At 36.6% G+C, this 22251-nt stretch overlaps 1 protein-coding gene across 1 annotated transcript; it reads right to left on the bottom strand.

Moving 5' to 3' along the window:
• Positions 1-83: 83 nt before the first annotated feature.
• LOC135673072 (uncharacterized) lies at positions 84-22128 on the bottom strand. Its single transcript, XM_065181783.1, has 25 exons — positions 21951-22128; positions 21572-21695; positions 21252-21323; positions 20862-20963; positions 20612-20780; positions 20376-20474; positions 19719-19868; positions 17931-17970; positions 15464-15521; positions 13500-13588; positions 12475-12573; positions 12273-12388; positions 12075-12193; positions 9557-9627; positions 6925-7027; positions 6398-6537; positions 6059-6217; positions 5871-5974; positions 5512-5687; positions 4943-5132; positions 2890-2989; positions 1810-1978; positions 1151-1233; positions 994-1070; positions 84-522 (listed from the first exon to the last, which is right to left on the bottom strand). Exons 1-25 carry the CDS (start codon positions 22035-22037, stop codon positions 351-353), a joined length of 2868 nt encoding a protein of 955 aa, XP_065037855.1. The 5' UTR covers positions 22038-22128; the 3' UTR covers positions 84-350.
• Positions 22129-22251: the final 123 nt, after the last annotated feature.

Here is a 22251-nt window from a genome sequence, read left to right as displayed (position 1 = left end):
ATAGCCACGATTTTGCAAATAGAACATGTCAGCACATTCGAGCAAAATGGCAGCAAAAAGTGACATGTCAACCTCTTCCCACATCAGAAATAACAGCAATTTTTTCTGCTTGTATAAACACTATCATGCCTACATCCTTGAGGCATATATCTTGTGCATGTAGAGCCAAATAGACACCGTCACCTCAGTTGCCGACAAACGATCACCAGTTATAAGTGGTCTCAAAAACCAAACCAAACCAACTTATAGTGTCATGAGAAAGATAAATTTGTTGAAGCAAAGACCGCAAAAAATTTGCCTCTTCATCTTGCATTCCTCCACTCCACTTTCCTGGTTGGTCTTTGCAGCCCTCAATTGATCTTGGGTTTGGGTCGCCTGGGTCGGAGCACGAACCAGAGAATTGCAATAACAAATAGGAAAGCAGGGATTGTGGTCAGGTCCAATTCAATGTCTACTTTCCTCTCACGAGTGCAATGGACAGGATGCAGCGCAGCAATGGTTGAGTTAACGAAATCTGTGAACCTGAAAGAGACAAGGTAACGAAGACCCAATAATTTCTCAAACACAACCTTTCATGTCAGTACAGCAAAGACAACCTACCGAATAAAAACTAAAACACATGTTTTACAATATTTCATAGTTCATTTTAGCAATTGCTTATAAAGCATTATGATGGTGAGTGGAGATTGCAAAATGACAAACCACAATATGATGAGTTGATCATTTCCAATATATAGACAAAAAAAATGGTTTATCAACCTAATAATGACCAAACAAATGAAGAAAAAGGAGTTTCACCAGACAATTTGTAATTATTAGACAAATCATAATTTCTTCACATGACTAAGACTGTTTAGTGGACAAGAAAACTATAACCATTATTTAAAGGGAACCCAAAGAAATAATTTGCATGAATTAAAAATGAAAAATGACAGAAAAGGATATCCTGAATTCCAAAAAAAAGAAACCAAGGAAACACAAAGAAAGTCTAACCCTGAGGAAGCATCCTCCAGCAAGGATAGAAGCTTCACAGCATCACCATAACGAAGCCCACCGGATATAGTTGAAATCTAAAATAAGTGCAAAAAAGTCAAATTAGCAACAAAAACCAGCAAGACCTGTGCAGAATCCTATAGAGTTTAATTCTTACCCTTCTCCACAATCCAATAACAGAATTATATTTTTCCACTATGTTTCGTTCTTTAGTCTTGAATAACTTGAACCCTTGCGCAGCTAAGTTTCTGTTAAGGTCACATGCAATTTCCCTTCCGATATAAGGAGGAAAAAAAAAGGACAACTATAAAAAGTTAAGATTAATTAGGTGCAATAGCTGAACGTCAAGGCATATCACAATTCACCAGAATATGTACTGAGGGTTCACAAAGTGAAAAAATGACATGTCCGGTGGCACACGTTAGTAATTCATAAAGCAATGTAGAAAGTTCAAAAGAGCCAGCCAAACAACGTAGTATTTCATGTGTAAACCACAAAGCCATGAGAAACTGTGGACATAGACAGAAACAGATGGTTCAATGATATATGCTCCACATATATGCAACCAAAGTGAGAATTCAGAATCTAATGGTATAAAGAACTCTTATTTGGCTCAAGGTCTAAAGTAGTGGCCTAGTACTACTTCAAGCTATAAGATATTTGAAAATAATGTGCACAATGTAAGCCATAATTTTTAATCTATCAGCAGCATAGCATAAATTAAACAGAGTGCAACTAAGAATTTGATTGTCTTAAACACGAAGTCTTCACTAAGAATGGGTTGAAGTACAGAATAATGATAAAAAACCAGGATACTTGTACGCTCCATGATCAAACGATAAATGGCTGCATTAACATTTTGTATAGATTCTTCAAGAGCAGTAATAATGTAGCTCCGGGCAATCACATCTGATTGAAACCGTGAAAGATGCCAGCCTTGGGAAGTGATGGACAGTGGGCTACAGCCAACAGACCATGTCCAGTCCTATTAAATTTAACAAACCAGTCTTAGTCAAGAACAAAATACTCGATACAACCAAATCACAGATCTTATGTAATGGATTATGTTACTAAAAGGGAAAAGAGGAAATTAAATTAAAAGTGAAATTACATAGCCAAACACAAAGCAACAGAAACAAATAAGAAGATATGAATATCAAAAGTGCTACATGTCGAACATTCCGCTGATACTTGTGTACTTCATGAATAAAACAAATATATCCAAAGATAACTAATATGCCCCAAGCTCTGGTTCAATGTTTTCCCTTTTAAGTGGATGTGTAACAGCAAATTTGTTATGTTATCCCAAAATGTTGCCTGTTTTCCCCAAGTACTTTTCTAACCTTCTCTTTTGGTCCAGAAGAAGCAATCAGTTGCACATACTAAACTATAGGCTCATTTCATGGAGTACATAACAAAAGCAAAATGAAGATCAGGAAAAGAAACTCCTTTAAACCATCACTACAACACCAACAAAAAAAACTGCAGTTCAACAGAGCTGATATTTTTGTGGTTGTCTGTCCATAAAACATCAGCGTCCTGAACTGGTGTAAGGATGTTGCCTCAAAAACTAGGGTCTATCATGGTGATTGAAGTTTAAAACAGTACAACCAAGAAGAAAATTCAAGAGTTAGAGGAGTCAAAATGGTGAAACACATAAACTAGTAACTACCACAGCATAAGAGAAAACCAATTACTAAACCAAAGTGATGTATTGCAAGACTTATAGCACACTTAAGGACAGGTCCTAATCACATTCATTTCTATCACACAAATTTACTCGATTACTCTACCTAAAATAATAATTGTGTGTTCTTGATTTTTTTTATTAATTAATAAAAACTGCACTCTTATTTGTATATGCACCAGAAATATCAGAAAGGATTGCTGACAAACCTCGATCGCAGTTTCATGAGCATGACTGTAAACCAGGTGAAGTGGAAGCAAACCAGCCAGATGTTCAGCAGTAGCAGCGATTGCAGCTTTTGTGGGCCTCCTTTATTAAGAAATAAATAAATATATATTACCTTACTAAAAATGCATGCAGGATTAAATCAAACTATTAAAGTAAATTATAACAAAAATGGCCTTCCTTAAATCTATAATCCAACTCAAAGTCCTTTTGTGGCATAAGAAAAACATAGTTGCTAGAAGCTTAGTTTCCAAAGGAGAAGGGGAGAAGTGCATTGATTGAAATATATTCCATGTTCGAAAATACCACGAGGAGCATAACAATGCATGTAAAATGCAAAACTGATAATAAATTTGCATTGAAATATCCATCTCCAGCTGGGAGAAACTGCAGCTTGCCAGGTCCACAAAATTCAAAAATTGATATGCCACCAATATATATATATATATATATATATATATATATATATCCCTAGTTTTTTCAGTTTCGACCGCTACAACATCAACAATGCCATGAGCTTCTGTTGCTGACATAAAAACAGCCCTTTCCATGTCTTTGGATATAACCCATAAAGGCTTGCCTGTTCTTTGTACATAAACTTTTGTGACGGTTTCACAAAGTTTCAGTAGTTCTTCCACTTCCATGATAAATTCCCATGCTTGTGCTTCATAAAAAGAACTAGCAGGTTGATGAATCATGACCCTAATGATATTGATATTAATATAACATCATTAATGGGTCTTCTATATCACATGATTGGGCAAATGTAAGGGATAAAAAAAATAACAAGAAATTGAACACCCGTACAGGCATTTTCTGTGCATTGCATACAGCTCCACAATGGAATTGACTTTTTTCTTCTCTTCTATTATACATATATATATATATATACATATGTATATATGTATATATATATACATATATATGTATGTATACATATATATATATTATAGTTGCATATCAATTTTTGAATTTCGTAGACCTGGCAAGCTGCAGTTTCTCCCAGCTGGAGATGGATATTTCAGTGCAAATTTATTATCAATTTTGCATTTTACACACATTGTTACACACGAGCAATTCTCTGGAATTGCGATTTGAAAAGTTCAATATTCCAAGAATAAGAAATTAATTCCAAAAAAATTGAGCTCCAGTAAAGTTCCCACATAAAATAAGTGAAAGAAGAGATTGCATTTTACCCACATGGGCTTTCATCCTGCACCATTTCAAGCCTGACCTCGCATTCATGTTGAAAAATTATGTATGTTCACATGGTATTTGATGTGATAAACATATTGTGAAGATAAAAATACTAACTTTATGGATCTGTTGCAAACATGACATTCATGTGGGTCCATAAGGTCATTATTTTTGCATTGATATAATGTTAATATTTTGCTAAACTGTAATAACAGGGCACTATGTGATCAGGGTGCACAGGTGACATCCATATGGGATCCACCAAGCCCTTACAGATATCTTTGTCAATGTGGCATTGACATGGCTCGAAGGTGATAATTGTGGCATTAAGGCAACACTGTCAAATGCTCAAATATATGCCATGTCTATGTTGGAAACTTTATATCTTATATGAGCCAACACAAATAAATTTTATACATCTGTTATTATGCTAATCTTTTAATACTATTATTAAATATCTAAAGGAGATCTCCATCAATACGAAAGATGTTTTGCTATGCAAGTGTCAATTTGTCATTGTCAAGCTACTGGAGTTCAGAGGAAAAATATACTTCATTCAAGAAGCAAGAAATTAACACCTAAAATATATGAAAGAAGATTATCAAGGAAGTAATTAGAAGGCTTTGGAAAGTGGTTAGCCAACAGTAGCAGATAGCATGGTATATAATATAGATTATTGTGTCAAGGCCATGATCTACTTTAGTTTCTACTGCATCAAAACAATAAACATGACACAATAGTTTTGCATTTCTGTGAAAGTATCTCATCGACATGAATATGCATTTTCGAAAATAAATAAAGCAGTTATTCTTTGTAGTTATAAATTATGCAGTGGCTAACCTCAGGTCCCAAAGAAGTGACTTCCCATTACACTGTAAATGGCTTTCCCAAGATGACATTTCAGATTGAACAATGATGATCATATCAGAAAGGGCTTTTGCTTGATAGTGCTTGTCCACCAATAATGGGTCGCTGTGTATGAACCAGAATATTGGAACTTCCAACGTTGACCTGGAATTTGAATATGTTCCTACATATAGAATGATAACCTCAATAAGCAAAAATGATGGCTGAAAACATGCTTTGTGGTTCGCAGTGGTATACCCAAACAAATTGCGAAGCTAGTAACAAAACATCACATACTAAGTAACTTTAGCAAAATGACCATTTGTTTACATGCTAAAACAGATTAGCAATGTCAGAATTTGATATAGGGGAACTATGTGGATGTGTATCTAGATGGAGCAAACTAACACTAGCTTCACTGATTCTTTAGAATGCATGCATCATAACCTAATGATTCATATGTAGCAAAAGAAACTCCGGTACGAAACTACGGAAGAATTTTTCTCACACAGGAGTTCACTCAATGCATCTATAGGAAATGGCAACCTTTAAATATAAGGTACCTTTAAGTGAACCATGATCAGTCAGCCTTTGTAGCTGACGTTGAAGGATAGAAGAATCAAGATAGGATCGTATAGTTGACCTATAAGTGCCATTGACAAGCAAAAGTGGGATGGCTGCCGTACGCCGGGCCACAGAAAACGCCATTGTCAGTGCAGGATCCTCTGACAGTGACAACCTGTAGGTGGATCTTGATGTGAATAGGTCTCAAACATTTAATACAACTTATAAAATCAGAACTTCCTTGCTGTTACATAAAAATGATCAATAATTTGAAAAATGTGTGCTGCAAATACTAAATAAACATAAGGTCCACATCTTCATAGGCAAAGCAACCATATATGATATCTGAAATACATACAGATGTTCACTAAACATGACGCTTTGGGATGCCAGCGACAATGAAGAAAGGCCATCCTTTAAAGACCTTAGATTCACAGGCAACTGTTTAATGTTCCTGATTTTCTGTAAAATGATAACATCATGAAGGCAATCTAGCAGTAACACAATACCAGAAAACAAATAGTAACACAGTAGCTATTATATTACCTCCTGTGTAATGAAATATATCTGAAAAGAAATCTTCTGATAATAATGATATGCCCTGTCTGCAACAGAGGGAGCAATTATATGCCTCATTGAGCCCCACAGTGTAGCACCAAGATGAGCAAGAAATGAATCACGAGCAACACTGTAACTGTGATATTCCTGCATATGGAATTAAACGAGAATGGTAATTCATAAATGACTTGAGATTTAATTACAAATAAGAAATTGCACTATGTATCCTTGACATTTTTCTTTCTTTTCAAGAAAAACAAGGTAAATAATTGTCTGAGATTCTGGAATGCATGTGAATATGCTAAAAGCATCCTATTTATGTTTAACCTCATTCGTGTCACTAAACAAGTTCCAATTCTCCATTCGCTTTAATGCATCAAGAGCTTTTCTTTTGTGAGTTTCATCATATTCTTCACTGTCGTAACCTTCCAGCTCACTTTTTAGATCATGCATCCTCTCATTGAGCTCTGATAATCAAAGAAAAAAAAAACTGTTACTTGAAGAACAAAAATTGACAAGTCTTTCCACAAGATCCACGTATTTACATGAAAAGTTTCTATTCAGGAGAAAATTGATGCAACTTTAAACTTCAAAGCACACATGGGGCTTATGAGTTTAGGCCAAAAATCAAGTTCATAAGGATAATAATGCAAAAAAAATGCTTGTAGTGATGGCTCCTAAACTTCCAGAAGTTCACAAATAGAATTCCAATCTTATAACGGGAACATCACTACAAAACAAATAATCAATGATTTTAATTCTGATACAAAAGAGACATAATTAAATTCTCCAAGTAAAAAAGTATATACATTTATGTAAATTAAAAGAAAAGGAGAAGAGAACATAGACACAACCTTCACAAAGCGCAAGCTTGGTCCTTCTTCCCTTGCAATGTTTGAAAGCAAAAAGCTCATATATATCGATTTCTGCTAAAAGTATATCAATAACTTGGTGATCCTGCAACACAGATTAATACCATCATACTAAATTACAGATAGCAGAGGAAGATAAAACATCTCAAAGCCTCCTTATGCAATCAGCAAATATTGACATAAATGGAGCACCAAATAAGCAAAAAAGAAAAGGTTGAATACATGAAGAATCACATGAGCAATACATGTATGAACATATACTTAATGAATATTCAGGATCCCATATAAATGTTTACCACAGTCTTCCCAATTATGCCCAAAAAATTCCTTCAAAAAGGCAGATGCTAATTATCCACATATATGACCATGAATGGTAATACAAGGTAAATGAAGCAAAGTCACCGCACAGGTTCCATACAAACATCACTTGGATCTTTAGAAAGACAAGTCACAAGTTTAAAGATATACTGCTAAGCCATATGCTTCTAATGCAAACCAAGATAAGACACAGATGAAAGCAAGCAAACAAGAGCAACAAAAAATTGAGAAAAAGAGGCATAAATAGATTAAGTTAGCAGATGTTTTCAAAAAACTTTAAAACAAATTAAATGTTCTAGCATGGAAATGTGCTAAATACCAGGAAATGAAGCATTGTCCGGTGGAGTTTAGTTAAGTACATAATTAACATGTTGAAATCAAAATAGAAGAGCTTAGCCTTTAGTAATTTAGATTACCTAATGTACTTCTGAAGTTCAATTTGAGCTTGTTATATATGGACAATTCCAAAATCTTACTGAATAAAAGGAAATACAGTTTTAAGTTGTGACAAGAACGATAGTAACCAATGAGGTCTAATTCATTCTGGCTAAGTTCCTAATCCTAGTTCTAGGTAATGTGTTTAACGTTGAAGGTACATCCACAAATTAATAAACACGAAAGTGGCAAGCCCCCAATAATCCTTCAAAATATGAATCAACAAAATTGTGCCAGATTAAAATTTTTTAAAATAATTTATTTTGATAGATAAGGAACACAGAGACATAACCAAAGAAAGCTGAAATTGATCTTCTTCCATGCAGGTTGCAGCTTGGCATGTTAAGGAAAAAATGAAAAGTTACAAGGGCCTCTTTAACAAAGAAAGTCCAAGAAAAGATGCAAAGGAACTTTTCTTAGGCCACAACCAACCTTCATCCTTACATACGAGGAAGTCCAAGAAAAGATGAACAAGGAGCTTCCACGAAGCCACAGTCAAACCAGTGATTTAAAAAGGTGCTCAGGCGCTCGCCTAGGTGCCCGGGCGAGGCGAGGCGAGGCTCAAGCGCCTCGCTTCATTTCCAGGCGACGGGCTTCAAAGAGGCGCCGCCTAGGCGCTTGCCCGAGCCTAGGCGCCGGGCGCTTCGGGCGAGCGCCTGGGTTAAACTAGGCAACCGAACCAGCGGTTTAAGTCTGGTTCGATCTCTGATGCTTTAGTTGGTTCAATCGAACCAACTAAAGCACCGATATCAGCACGACTTCCCCAACCCTAACCCTGCTCGTCGTTCACGTTGCTCGCTACCGTTGTCGCCGCTCTCTGTTGCTGCTCCCGCTGCTGCCGCTGCCACTATCGTCGCTCGTCACTCCCGCTGCTCGCTTTTACCGCTGCTCGCTACCGTTGTCGCCGCTCGTCACTCCCGCTCCCGTTGCTCGCTGCTGTCGTTGCCTCTGTCGCCGCTCCCGCTGCTCGCTGCTACCGCTGCTGCTACCGTTGCCACTGTTGTCGCTCGCCGTTGCCGCTACCGCTACCACTGCCGCTTTTCTCAGCACCCTCGAACTTCCCTTACACTCTTCTCTTCTCTTTCGCTTCTCCTCTTTCGAAATCGAAAGTATACTATTAACAGTATACAATATACTGTTAACAGTACACAGTATAACACTATTATTTTGATTTTAATACTATTAATTTTAATATTATTATTTTTTAGCGCCTCACTTCGCTCGGGCGAGCGCCTAGCACCTCAGGCGTTTTTGGATCGTGGCGCCTTTTGGCGTCTAGCACTTTTTAAATCGCCGAGTCAAACATTGTCATTGTAGGTTGCAGCTTGGGCAAAAATGTAATTACAAGGACCTCCTTAACAAAGAAAGTACAAGAAAAGATGCACAAGGAACTTTCCTCAAGCCACAGCCAATCTTCATTGTCTCATGTTGCAGCTTGGTCAGAGATGTAACTATGCAGGTTCCCTAGCGAGAAAAGTCCAGGAAAAAAATACACAAGGAACTGTTCCTAAAGCCACAGCCAATCAGAATTGCAAAAGAATGAATCTACTCAATTAACCCATCCAGAACAACCCTGTTATTATGTTATGTGCATATTGGAAAACAAAGTCTGAATGCTAAATTTGTAACTGATACTAGCTGATCTTAAACACAAATGGATCATAAAAGGCAACAGTTCCATTTTAGCCTTACACAGAGTCTCTGACATAGATAAAGATAAGTCTGAAAAGAAGTGTATGATATTTTAACTCAAGATGACCAAAACAAGCTGGAAATTAGAAGTAAAACAAAGAAGGCATGAGCACACAAGAATGATATTCAAATAGGGAATAACCACTGTCAAATGCAGGATAGAAATTACATCACCAAATGACGAAAATCTCTCTCTAATTGCATCTTGTAACTTATCTTCAGCTTCATCTTCTGTAATTTCTGAAATGGATAAAAAATAATAAATTAATTTAACAGTCATTTTCTCAAACAGAAAGATAAAAAAATTAAAAATCATCATACAAATATTTTAATTACTGAGGTGCTTTTATTGACTGCTTACTCATGGTTTGTCTTCTAGCTGATGCCTAAATAATAGTCAGTATCAGTGATTTAAAAAGCGCTAGGCGCCAAAAGGCGCCAAGGTCCAAAAACGCCCGAGGCGCTAGGCGCTCGCCCGAGCGAAGCGAGGCGCTAAAATATAAAAATATAAAATATAATTAATAAATATAATTATTTAAAATTTTAAATAAAAATATAAAAATATATAATATAATTAATAAATATAATCACATTAACCGTATAAACCTGCTGACGGAGAAACGAGGAAGCAGCGACGAGTGGTGGCGGCAGCAGCGGCGAGCGGCGGCAACAACGGCAGCGAGCGACGGCAACAGCAGCGGCAAGCGGCGGCAGCGACAGCAGCAGCAGCAGCGGCGAGCGGCGGCAGCGGCAGCGGGAAAGGGAAAGGGAGAGGAAGGCGCGAGCAGCGGGAGGCCTCGAGGGAGGCGCGAGCAGCGGGAAGGCTCGCGGGAGGGCTCGCAGGAGACGCGAGCAGCGAGAGGGCTCGCGGGAGGCGCGAGCAGCGAGAGGGCTCGCGGGAGGCGCGAGCAGCGACAGCGGCAGCGGGAGCAGCGGCAGCGAGCGACGAGATCGCGATCGGGATCGAGAGCGGCAGCGGCAGCAGGTTAGTGTTGGGTTAGGGTTGGGGTTATATCGGTTTAGTTGGTTCGATTGAACCAACTAACAACCGAACCAGCCTTGGTTTACCCAGGCGCTCGCCCGAAGCGCCCAGCGCCTGGGCTCGGGCGAGCGCCCAGGCGGCGCCTGTTTGAAGCGCGCCGCCTGGGACATTAGCGAGGCGCTCGGGCCTCGCCTCGCCTCGCCCGAGCGCCTAGGCGAGCGCCCGAGCGCCTTTTGCAATCACTGGTCAGTATTCCTCCGAAAGTTCAGAACATCTAGTCATCTCGTCTAACTTTTAGAAACTTCGCTTATGAGTTCAAGCTTATTATAGAATACAGGAAAAGAGATTTTTGATGGGCTCACCTCTAGATGTTGAATCTTGACAGGATAATCTTGTCAGTGAAAAATCAACTAAATACTTTAGTCATACTTGATCACTTGATCCATCAAATGATGTTTTGTTTACTTGTATGACTACTGAATTAAAATATATAAACTTCTAGGAAAAAAGAGTTTGAATGTAGATAAAATGGCCTAAAGAAGAACAAACATAATTTCCTATAGTAAGACAGACTACTAGATGGTGGCATTTAAGACAATAATATAAGACATTTTATACATAGAACAAAAAAAGGAAAAAGTTTGGAACTTAAAACTTGGAACCTGGATAGTGTTGATATCAACACCTAGTGGATTTTGAAGGTCATTATAATTAGGAGCATAACAAAGGAGATTGTTAGTGAATCTAAATGGAAAGGTGTAGCTTTAAGAGTGAATTGGTGGTACTGCAAGGAGTTTATAAGCATTTTCTACTAAAAGATCATCTTTAAAGATTAAAAAAATTATAAAATTGAGAGGAATGTTGAAAGAATATATAGCAGCCAGAAAAAGGCAAAATAAGAAAAGATATGAGGCTAATGATAATTTTTATAACAAATTAGGTATTAAAAATGGAGAAAATGATATTAAGCTAGAGAAATAAGGGGTAGATTTCTAGATAAAACTAGGTGTATAAAGCAAATGAGGCATCAAAAACATTAAATAAAAAAGAAAAAAGGCGACAATGGGATTTAATGGCATTCCTATTTAGATCTAGAAGAGTTTAGGTGATCACAGGATAGTTTGGATGACTCATTTATTTTAAAAATATTTTAAGAATTAGAAAGATACATGATAAATGGTGGAATGATACCAATGTATAAGGAAGATATTCAAAGCTTTGAAGGTAATATAAGAGACAATATAAAACTTTCGAAAAAAGGTGTTTGAAGGTAATATACGATATGAAGTGAGTGTTTCCAAATTCAATTGTTATTACTTATTACTCACTCTTGTTTCCACTAATAAGGTACATTTACTCTCACTATCATTCTCTTAGTCCAGATTGGAGGCTTCTTCCCTCACTTGAAAAGAAAAAGCCTTTAAGAGTGTGCATCCTAACAAAAAAAACTCTATTGTCCATGTCATGTGTTGTGTGTCAGTGTGATCCACTGAATATTGACCAAGAGATCATGCATTATCAATTAAAACTAGAACAGCTACTTAATTGTATAGCTTAAATTTGTGTTGCATCTGATCATAATTTAAAATATGACGATCAAGAAGATAACTCTGGAGAAACAATGCATCAAATTACAAACCATCTCAGAAGAAAGAATTGCATAACAAAGGAAGACACCGAGTAACTAGAAGTCTAAAAGTTATACCTGCTACAGCACCAACTGTCTTGCCCACATTAGGTAAACTAAGTTCAGTACGAACGCCTTCTCCACCAACAGCTGGACCCCAGGAAAAAGGTCCTGCACTTAAGTCAATGAATGCCCATCTGAAACACATATGCACAGCAAATTAATCACCAAAGATCAGATTACAGATATAAATGAAAATAAAAAGATGATACAAACCTATCCCTGCCTACCCAGGTATCTGTCAGACACTCAGGGTGAAGTCCCTTCAATTCACCAGATTTCACCTCTCTTTCAAACAGAATATTCACATCATTCTTCCAACCATGCAGCATCTACAAAGAGGCAGGCAAAATTAACCCACATGTCAAGAAAATTTCACACATGACTATTTTGAAGATTGCAACAAAATCTTAAATACCTGAACTGCTTTGTTGTACAAAACCTCAATATCATCCTTTCCTTCATTAAATTTTTTGACACTTGTCAAGGTGTCTAGACATTTCTTTGACCACTCTATCTGTTTCAAATATGAGTACATTATGAGGACATAATAAAGTGTCAGTCCTAGACACTAAAACTTTAGACAATTGAAAGAGATGATGTCAAAGGCGAATGACACAGAAATTTGTCAAATGAACCAGATCTACGAAAGCACTCAGCAATCAAACATATTTGGGATGCCTTAACCCGTAACTAATACAAGTGATCCACGGCATCATATGACATCTTTTAGAATATACTTAAAGTTAACATCGATACATGGAAAAAAAATGATCTACATATATTTCAGCTAGAGGATGCTTCCTCAGTTGTTCAATCCAACTAGTAGTGGGAACTTGTGTCTATGTCTGCAGACATCATAATAGCAAATATGAATATATGCAGATGATTAATATATAAACAGAAAAACAAATTTAAATAGATACATGAAATGATGAATATAAACAAACTTAATAAATTATGAAGGTTCCAGTACAAGTTGCCATATATCTCACCAATTTGCAGGTGTAGGCAAAAGAAAACCTCAGATGAACCTATATCAAAGTGATTAACCAATAACATGACGCTTGAAAACTGAACTTTTACAATTGATAGGGTGCTTCAAGTCTGCAGCACCAAACATATTTTAGCAATCAAAACAAACATGTATACATACACACATACATAATACACACACATATATGCTTGATAAAATTGTGTGTGTGTGTGTGTGTGTGTCTACATATATACACATACACACACGCGCCAACCTAATAACAACTAAGTTTGATCAAATAGTATCTCATCATGAGGATAAAGGCATAATACAAATTCTTGGTAATCAGTGTTTTGTCTCTTAAAGATATACCAATCACAAAGAAGAAGATATCTATCTGATAGAAGCAACGAGAATCTATTAAAATTTCAATACATAACACAACTAACATAATAATACAAACTTACAGTATCAGTATCTTCAGTTGTAGTCCATGCAAAAGTTGATGTTGGACGATTTGTATATAATGGCCTTGAACCCTTACCCTTGTCAATCTCTGGAAGAATATAAAAAATATTTTTTCAGCAAAGTTGTTGTGAAAAAGTCTGAAAAATTTATTGTTCTAGGTATACTATGAAAATAAATTAATTTACTATACACTTTAGTTGAGATAACAAGTAAGAAAAACTGCAAAAAGTATCCACAGATGCATGAAGAATAAGAACACATGCAGCGAAAAATTACATGCTAAAATATAAACACAAATATGCAGGTTTAGCAACAATAATTATATGATTTCACAACTCAATAGGAGATTGTATAAGTGTGGAGATGTACAAATATGCACAGACCAGAGAAAAGTGCCCGTAAAGATACGTGACAAAAATTGTCAATATCTGTCATTGCAATTAGATGATAAACATGACAATTTGTTAGTTTTGAATTAGCATAGAGTACCAGAGCTATTAATTGCTTTCCTCTTAACATAAAAGACATGATTATGTTTCAATCATGTTAAGATTTATCGGAATAGAAGCACAGGCATTTGTTGTACAGATACACACTGTTTCATATAAAAAATTCTGCATGCTTCAAACTACATTTCCAGTAATTATCATTCAGATGAGACGAGTGGTAAGCACGTCAGGAACAGAAAATCAGATCAGACAAGGCAGGTAAAAGTTAATTTATGCTCAAAGATTTAGTTTTTATTATCATTTGTCACTGCCTGAGCAAGTGTTCAACAGGCTTTTAACTAGAACTAATCTAGCCTGACCAATATCCAACCATTCAAGACAACAAATCGAATTTCAAGAAGAGTCAAACTTAAGGAACAAGTTTATACTGATTTCATGGCAGTTATAGTCAAATCTGGTGCAATTCATTCAGATCTATATAGTGATTTGGTATATGTAGATTTAGGACAAAGCATAACACACTGAATTTGGCTTTGGGTTAATATATTCCACTTTCCTAGTTTTGCTGAATAATATTCTCTATTTCTCTACTGCTGTTACTGATTTGGTGCCCACAACCAGTGGGATCAGCCATATAGCCTGACTAAAATACATCTAGATAGAAAACCAGGTTCCAGTTATGACATTTCAAAAGTCACATATGTCAGGCCCAAATCAAACACCTGTAATCCAAGAGGACTTACATATAACAACTATATTTACCACTAACTTTGGTGAACAGAGTTTGGTAATAAATTAAACAAACAACTTGCAGAATAACCAAGTCCTAGATTTTTATCAAGGTCAATATTGGAGAAATTTTAAAATGTCTTATTAATATAAATCTGAAGATATACAAGGGAATTCTTGATATAAAGAAGTGCCGATTATTGTCAGAAGACTCAGAACAAACTTTGATGTGACAAACGCAACTACAGCTGAAATTCTATACAAAGAGAAATACTTTCTGGACATACATATACACTTTTAATCATGTGCTGCACTTATTTAACACGAAATTTTTGTGTTGCATTCATCTGCTAGATGTGTTACAAAATATATTAGAAAAGAACACACAGTTTTGTTATGTCTTTCAACAAGAATTTTCTTAATGCATTGAGTCTGTTAGTTTTTCTATGAACTCTGAAGCTCTCTTAAAATTTAACAGCAACACAAAGAAACCATAGCCAGTGTTGACATCTGGCACAAATAGGTTAGTGCACTTGTGTACAATCATATATCCAGCATGTCACAGCCAACAAATTTCAGGAAAGCCAGGTTTGGTGTCCGTTGTGCCTGGATAAGTGTTCATGCACACAATTAAAGTACAGCATAAAACCACACATCAAACTGCAGCAATTTGCCATGTCATCATGCACATGCTCCTGTTGAGACATGGCAATCCAATTCAAGATGAACATAGTTCTAACTATCATGGAATTTCTCATGGAAAACAAATACATATAGGAACTTACCAAGAGATATTTGAGAAGGACTTTCTGATTGGAGTATCATATTTTGGAGTGTCTTATTCTAGCAAATAAAGTAAAATATCAAAGGTGAGTACATCGCAGCAAGAAACACTCAAGCAAAGAAAATGAACAAAATGAAGAAGAATAGTGCCAGAAAGAATAAACTTGCTATTAAAGGAATGAGAAAATAAAAGTTCAAATCTTTTCACAACGGACTAGATGTCTGAAGATTTAATCACCAAGAAGCCTCTAGGTGAAACTAACTATTACTCAAAGAAAAGATCACACAACATGATAGAGCATACAACAGTATAGGTTCATGCGGGATGAAAGTTAACCTGGATTGTCAAACTGTGCATTCTCTATCATACAATACAGTAAATATTAACCTAAATCAAGAGAAGCATGTGGGAATCAGCTTTAAATTATGACAAACAAACAACCTCTGTATTATCGACGAATCATGGAGACGACATAATGAAATGTAAGGTAATTGGACACAGTATTCAAGTTTACCGCAGGAGGGACTACCATCAGGTTACCAGCCCTCCTTGAGATACGTCAAAAACCTGATAAATGGTGTATATTTGGATGATTGCACGGCACAGTCCTCTAGAGCAAAAGAATCCAAGCCCAACAGTTAAAACCAGATGTCTTCTTCCAGAATAACCAATCTTGATTTTACAGGATCCCAGATTTACGAAAGCTTAAAATCAAAATTTCTTATTTAAGCCACTTAAAAATTAAAAATACACAAAGTGCCTCTAGTTTTGGGCTCTTGATGAGCTATGTGCTCATAACTAAGATGACAAGCAAGAAATATTGATAAATATCCATCTTGGCTATGCATCCTCTTTTTCCCCATTTACTCCCGGTTCTTTTGGGAGCAACCTATATGCCAAGATAACCAAAATTTCAGTAGTACTACAATACCTCACTGGTCTGGCACAAATCCAAAAAGGCACCAATGCTGAAATGGCAATCCTCGAGAGAATATGATACAAGTTTAGAAATTTTCTTACTTTTATCACCTAAAACTCAACCCAAAAATAAATATCAAAAGCAAAAAAAAAGGTCAAGAAGAATAAATAGAATAAGAGAATTCTAAGAATAAACAACCATAAGCCTATGCAAGTGATCTTGAGGGTAAGGATACAAAAACATATATAAAACAGATCCTAAAGTTGCTGATTCCAAACTATTGGAACATTAAGGTTTGTTGTAGTTTATGACATGTTGTGTAAACCATGGATTGGCATGGCCTAAATCGGTATGTACCAACTAATGTTGGCCAGTTTGGGTGTCAACCGGGACATGTACCAAAGTTCAACAAATTGGGTGGCCCCGTACATATTTCAAACCGCCAATCCAAATAGATACTGGTTGGTCCGTGGATTGGAAAACAGATCACCCAATTTCAGAGATACAAGGCCTACTGCCTGGTTCTTTTTCAATTTTTTACCCTCCCACCACTCATGCCACCGTCAACCTGGGTACTAGTCTTCTCCTCCCCACTTCCTTCACCCCTACCCCTTCTTGTTACCACAATACATGCTGACATATTGTGCATTGGTACCGGTCCTACCATGGACCAGATGCGTACCAATCAAGCCATGGACCAGCATGGGTCCATTGCCGGAAATGTCAATTCTTGGTGTAAACAGATTCTAGAGGTTACACGAGAAAGTTATCCACTTCCCGCAATTATCAAATTTAACACCAAACTCTTGCTTAACATGATGTGCCCTTCCATTCCTGTGAGAGAAAAAACTCATGTTAAATTGCTGCTCTATGCAATTGCTCATCTTGGTATGCCATACTACTTGTGGTAAACCTAGCAGTTAGCCACAATATGACATCAAAATTCCTTGGAATTTGCGTAATAGATACAGGATAACTTTAGCACCCAGAGTTGTTAGTACAGGAAACCCTTAGTCAACAACTGGAAAACATTTATAAGTTTATCCATCCCATACAGATAAATATCCATGATTATCTAATCATATAATTTTCTTTGGCAAGCAAAGCTTTCTAAAAGTTCTGCAACTTTTTTGTTTTATTTAGATAACCTCACCAATTAGATCAAAACTTCACCAAGGCCCCCAGTGAGGTACTAAGATCTTCCAGCAAGGATCTAATATAGTTTTTCTATTGCATATCAGCATGAAAATTTATTTCAGCCGAAAATTCTAGTAAAAAAATACAGCATAAGATTCACCTACTTCAAGAGAACAAACAGTATAAGGTAAATTGAATCAAAATAGCCATTATGTAACATTATTTGTGTCATTCATGCATTGACATGCATTAGCCATTTGCACAGCATCCAGAAAAGTATTGGCAAAATGTGTCGTTAAATGTGAAAACAGAATAAAAAATAATGTGGCATCCTTATGGTAAAAATATTGTACATATAACAATGTTGGAATATGATGCCTATAGCAAACACACAAAAAATTACCCATTATACCTCCTTAAGAATTTTGATCTCCGACTCGGACAAGCCTCTCCTGCAAAAAACAAAAGGCTTCTACGAATTAAGTAAGAACATTTCACAGGTTGAATCACGGAGAGGGCACAGTATACTACACGGTTTAGAAGCATCTACAACAATAATTGGTCAAGATTCAAACAAATTTTCCTCAATTATTAAAACCAACCTAACTTGAAAACCATCAAATTGGTTTAAAACATTTCAAGAATCAATAACTATATAAACAATAGGTATAAATATTTGCGATGCGGATATAATTATTCAATACACAGATAATGAAAAATATGTGAAAGAAGATAATGAACAGAAGTTACTAGTTGATTTGGTGTACCTGCTATTCAAATTCATAACACATGGAACTAAGTTCCAGCAGCATGGCTCATCCTTGCATGCCACATAAATTATACCAGACAGCATAAAGTCCCATCCCAAAGATCAGCATGTGCAGCATTTTGTGAACACAATATGAAACCCATAGTATTTTTTTTATAAAGATAGAAATATATTTACATAGGAACTTATACATGTTTAGCAATGATTTAAAAAGCGCTAGGCAGCAAAAGACGCCAAGGTCCAAAAACGCCCGAGACGCTAGGCGCTTGCCCGAGCGAAGTGAAGCGTTAAAATATAAAAATATATAATATAATTAATAAATATAATTATTTAAATAAAAATATGATATTAAATTAAGAAAATCTTGTAAAATTACAATATCACATTAACAAAAAGTCTCAAAATTCAAAACAATAACAATAATTTTAAATAAATAAAAAATAATAGTATTAAAATCAAAATAATATATTATTAATCTAACAAATAAAAATACTGTTACTAGTATACAGTTAATAGTATACTATTAATATACTGTTAATAGTATACTATCGAAGTGATAAGAGTGTGAGCAAGAGGAAGATTGAGGTTGCTGACTAAGAGCAGCGGTAGCAGGAGCGGGAGCGGCGAGCAACGACAGTGGTAGCGGTAGCAGTGAGCAGCAGCAGCGGGAGTGGGAGCGACGAGCGATGACAATGGCAATAGTAGCAGTGAGCAGCGGCAGCGATAGTGGCAACTGGAGCAGCGACAGTGGCAGTGGTAGTAACGAGCAGCGACAGCGAGAGCGACGAGTAGGGTTAGGGTTGGAAAGTCGCGAGAGGAAGGTTGATATCGGTGCTTTAGTTGGTTCAATTGAACCAACTAAAGCACCGGAGACCGAACTAGACCTAAAACGATGGTTCGATCGCCTGGTTTAACCCGGGCGCTCGCTCGAAGCACCCGACACCTGGCCTCGGGCGAGCGCCCAGGTGGCGCCTCTTTGAAGCACGTCACCTAGAAATGAAGCGAGGCGCTCGGGCCTTGCCTCACCTCGCCCGAGCGCCTATTGAAATCACTGATGTTTAGCAAGTTCTACTTTTAACAAGTCTAAATGTGGCATATATACTTCAATCAGGACTTCAATGATTTATAAGAGCAACATGAACTCCCTATAAGATATATTCACATCAAGTAACAGCAAAATATGTCTGCCAAAACCTAGAATATTTTGATGGTTTTGTTCATTCTCTTCCCATGAAATATAATAAGATAACCAACCACAAAGTGATGAGTTGTTGTTATCGTAGTGTTGGTTTGAAGTTTGAAAAACTTAGAGAAAGCCCTACGACAAATACACAAATGAATTGTTAGCTACGGAGCTGGATCATAAAATATGAAACCGGAGCATGATAACCATCTAATAAAAGAAAATTAAATAAATGCAAAATTACTCACCTATAACCATACTGAATTCTTTTATCATCCTTTTTGGGGTTCAGAATGAAAATATTATATGCATTATCGATCTGAAGATATTCAACAAGACTTGAGAAAACATATTCCATTCTATCCATGTCGACTTGCCAAAGATTTGTTTTGTCCTCCCTGGGGGGTCATGAAAGAAAATTATAAGCATACTGAACAAAAGTCCGAGCACATAGTAGCAAATCATCATTTTCAAGCCCCTTTTAACAAACTTACTTTAGTAAAAATTTAACAAATTTCATACATGAAAATAATCAAAATAGAAGAATGTACTTGATTCTCATACCATTAAAACCACCAAGAATAAAAAAAATCATATTATATATGAGTTTCAACGTGCTGAATTTTTTTAAGATAAAAGATCAGGTTTCAAATACTGAAAACAATGCTCATCTAATAAGAATTGGCATCATCAGCAAGCATGACCAAACACCATATCTAAGTATCGAACACTACAAGTAGATTGATTCATGTACTCCCACCTACAAGAGCTTGCGGCCAAGGTCAATCATGAAGTCTCAAAGGCACTTTTACTATCATTTATGTTTATGTATACACTAGCACTGAAAAGTTCAAGGAATTAATGCAACTGATAAAAAGAGGAAGCCATGTATGTAGTAGTAGTACCTGGAGTCTAAGAGATCATCTTTACGTGAAAGAGCCTTTACAGCATACTCAAAGACGGATGTGACTTGTTCTCCCATGAGTATGCCATGCACAGTGAAACTGGATCCACATATAAATAAATTCAAAATAGAAAAAGATCAATGGGTACCATTCAATGGTCAAAATATCAAGAAAAAGGCCAAGTAAACAGTGACTACAGACAAACTGAAAAGGTATGAAGAGAAGCAAAAAATCACTTGTAGTTTATGTGACTGACGAGGGGAAGATGATGGCGTTGAACTTTGTCAATGCTAATTTTATAAAATGGGGCAAGAACTTCACCAATGGGGGGAACCCGTGTATGCTCAAAAATGTGGTCAATTTTGGTAAACCATCGGTCCAATTCTTCTGGGCCAAGCTTAAACTCTGCACATGGTACCAGTTAATTGATCAATGGCAAAAAAAATTGTTTAGAGTTGGTTGAATGTCTTGGCAAATATCATATACCATGGTTCCCTTTTCCTTCAAAGCCTATGAAGATGAAGTTCACTGGGATGGGAAGGTATATGGAATCAACCTCCGAAAGCTTTAAATAATTTGCAATATTGCCTGAAAATACAAAACAATAAATGAAACTTCAGTTAAAATATTTACAAATAACGTAAATTTTAAGCTACTGTGTTAGTTTGATGGCCATATAAAATATTTAAAAATAGCTTAAATTTTAACTTCCAGATGTTTTGAACATCATAGATCATTTCTGATAGGATAGCACACTTGGTGGGTGCGGGTAAGAGGTGACTGTCTCACTATATTAGCTCGTAATGGCACATGATATAGGCAGGCATTAGTAGCAAATAAAAAGATGAAATCCAATAGAGAAAATGAAGTAACTACCTGCCTTTGTGTAGTTCAACACTGCAATTTTGCCAGACTCTGAAGAGACCGAACTTTCCAGATCATCAAAATCTGAAATTGTTAAGGCACATCCTTAAGCATGCAAATCATAATTGATGACCACACTATGCATTGGAACGAACACATTAATGACCAATAAAACATAATTAGCTACAACAAAGAATAAACCAACATGATCATATGCTTTAACAGAGAAATTAAAAGCTATCCTCTATATCTGGCGTCATTATTTCACACGAAAATTGTTCAGAATAAGATGGGGAGAGACAAAAATCCAAGGTATGTTATTAAGTACTTACCACCACGAATCACTGACTCGCTCCAAAATTTACTCTTCCCTTTGAGGTTGAACAATGAGAACACTGAGAATTTCCCACTTTTACGTGCTTCCCATGGCGCTGCACCGGCCTCCGCTACTAACAACTGAAAGAATGAACGTCCAAAGTATGAATGTGGCAAACCAGCTCCTTATATCTCATACAAGCACGTTATTCTTTTACATAAAAAAAGATCAGTAACAAACCCTAAACTAACACCACAAGAAGAACACTGGGCTCAATCAAAAAAGAAAAGAACGAAAACTAAGATCGCAAAGTAGGAGTACGTGATCTAGGGCTCCTTCACGACCAAAGATGCAGAGGGGAAAAAAAAAAAGAGCGTAGTCGATCGAGAGCTCACCAATAGGATAAGAAGAGGGATCGAGATCGGAGAAGAGATGAAGCGACCAAGAGGACTCGAACAGCGAGGCTTGGAGGGGAGATCCATCAGATTCGTCGGGGAGGGAGGGGGGGAGCGGCCGGGAAGCAGCGGTGGTCTTTGGGTTTAGGTCTAAAATTCCAACGTATTTTGGACCCAAATAGAAAAGGCCGAATTCTCCACATGCGAAGTAGCTTTCGTTTTATGTTTTAAATGACGTACCGAATGTATGAAAGGTCTCTTTTGTTTAATCTTTATAATGAAAAGCGCAAATGTCTTTCAG

This window comes from Musa acuminata, chromosome BXJ1-5, assembly GCF_036884655.1.
Source record: "Musa acuminata AAA Group cultivar baxijiao chromosome BXJ1-5, Cavendish_Baxijiao_AAA, whole genome shotgun sequence".
Classification (NCBI taxonomy): Eukaryota; Viridiplantae; Streptophyta; class Magnoliopsida; order Zingiberales; family Musaceae; genus Musa; species Musa acuminata.
This window is presented reverse-complemented; position numbering and strand designations above follow the sequence as displayed.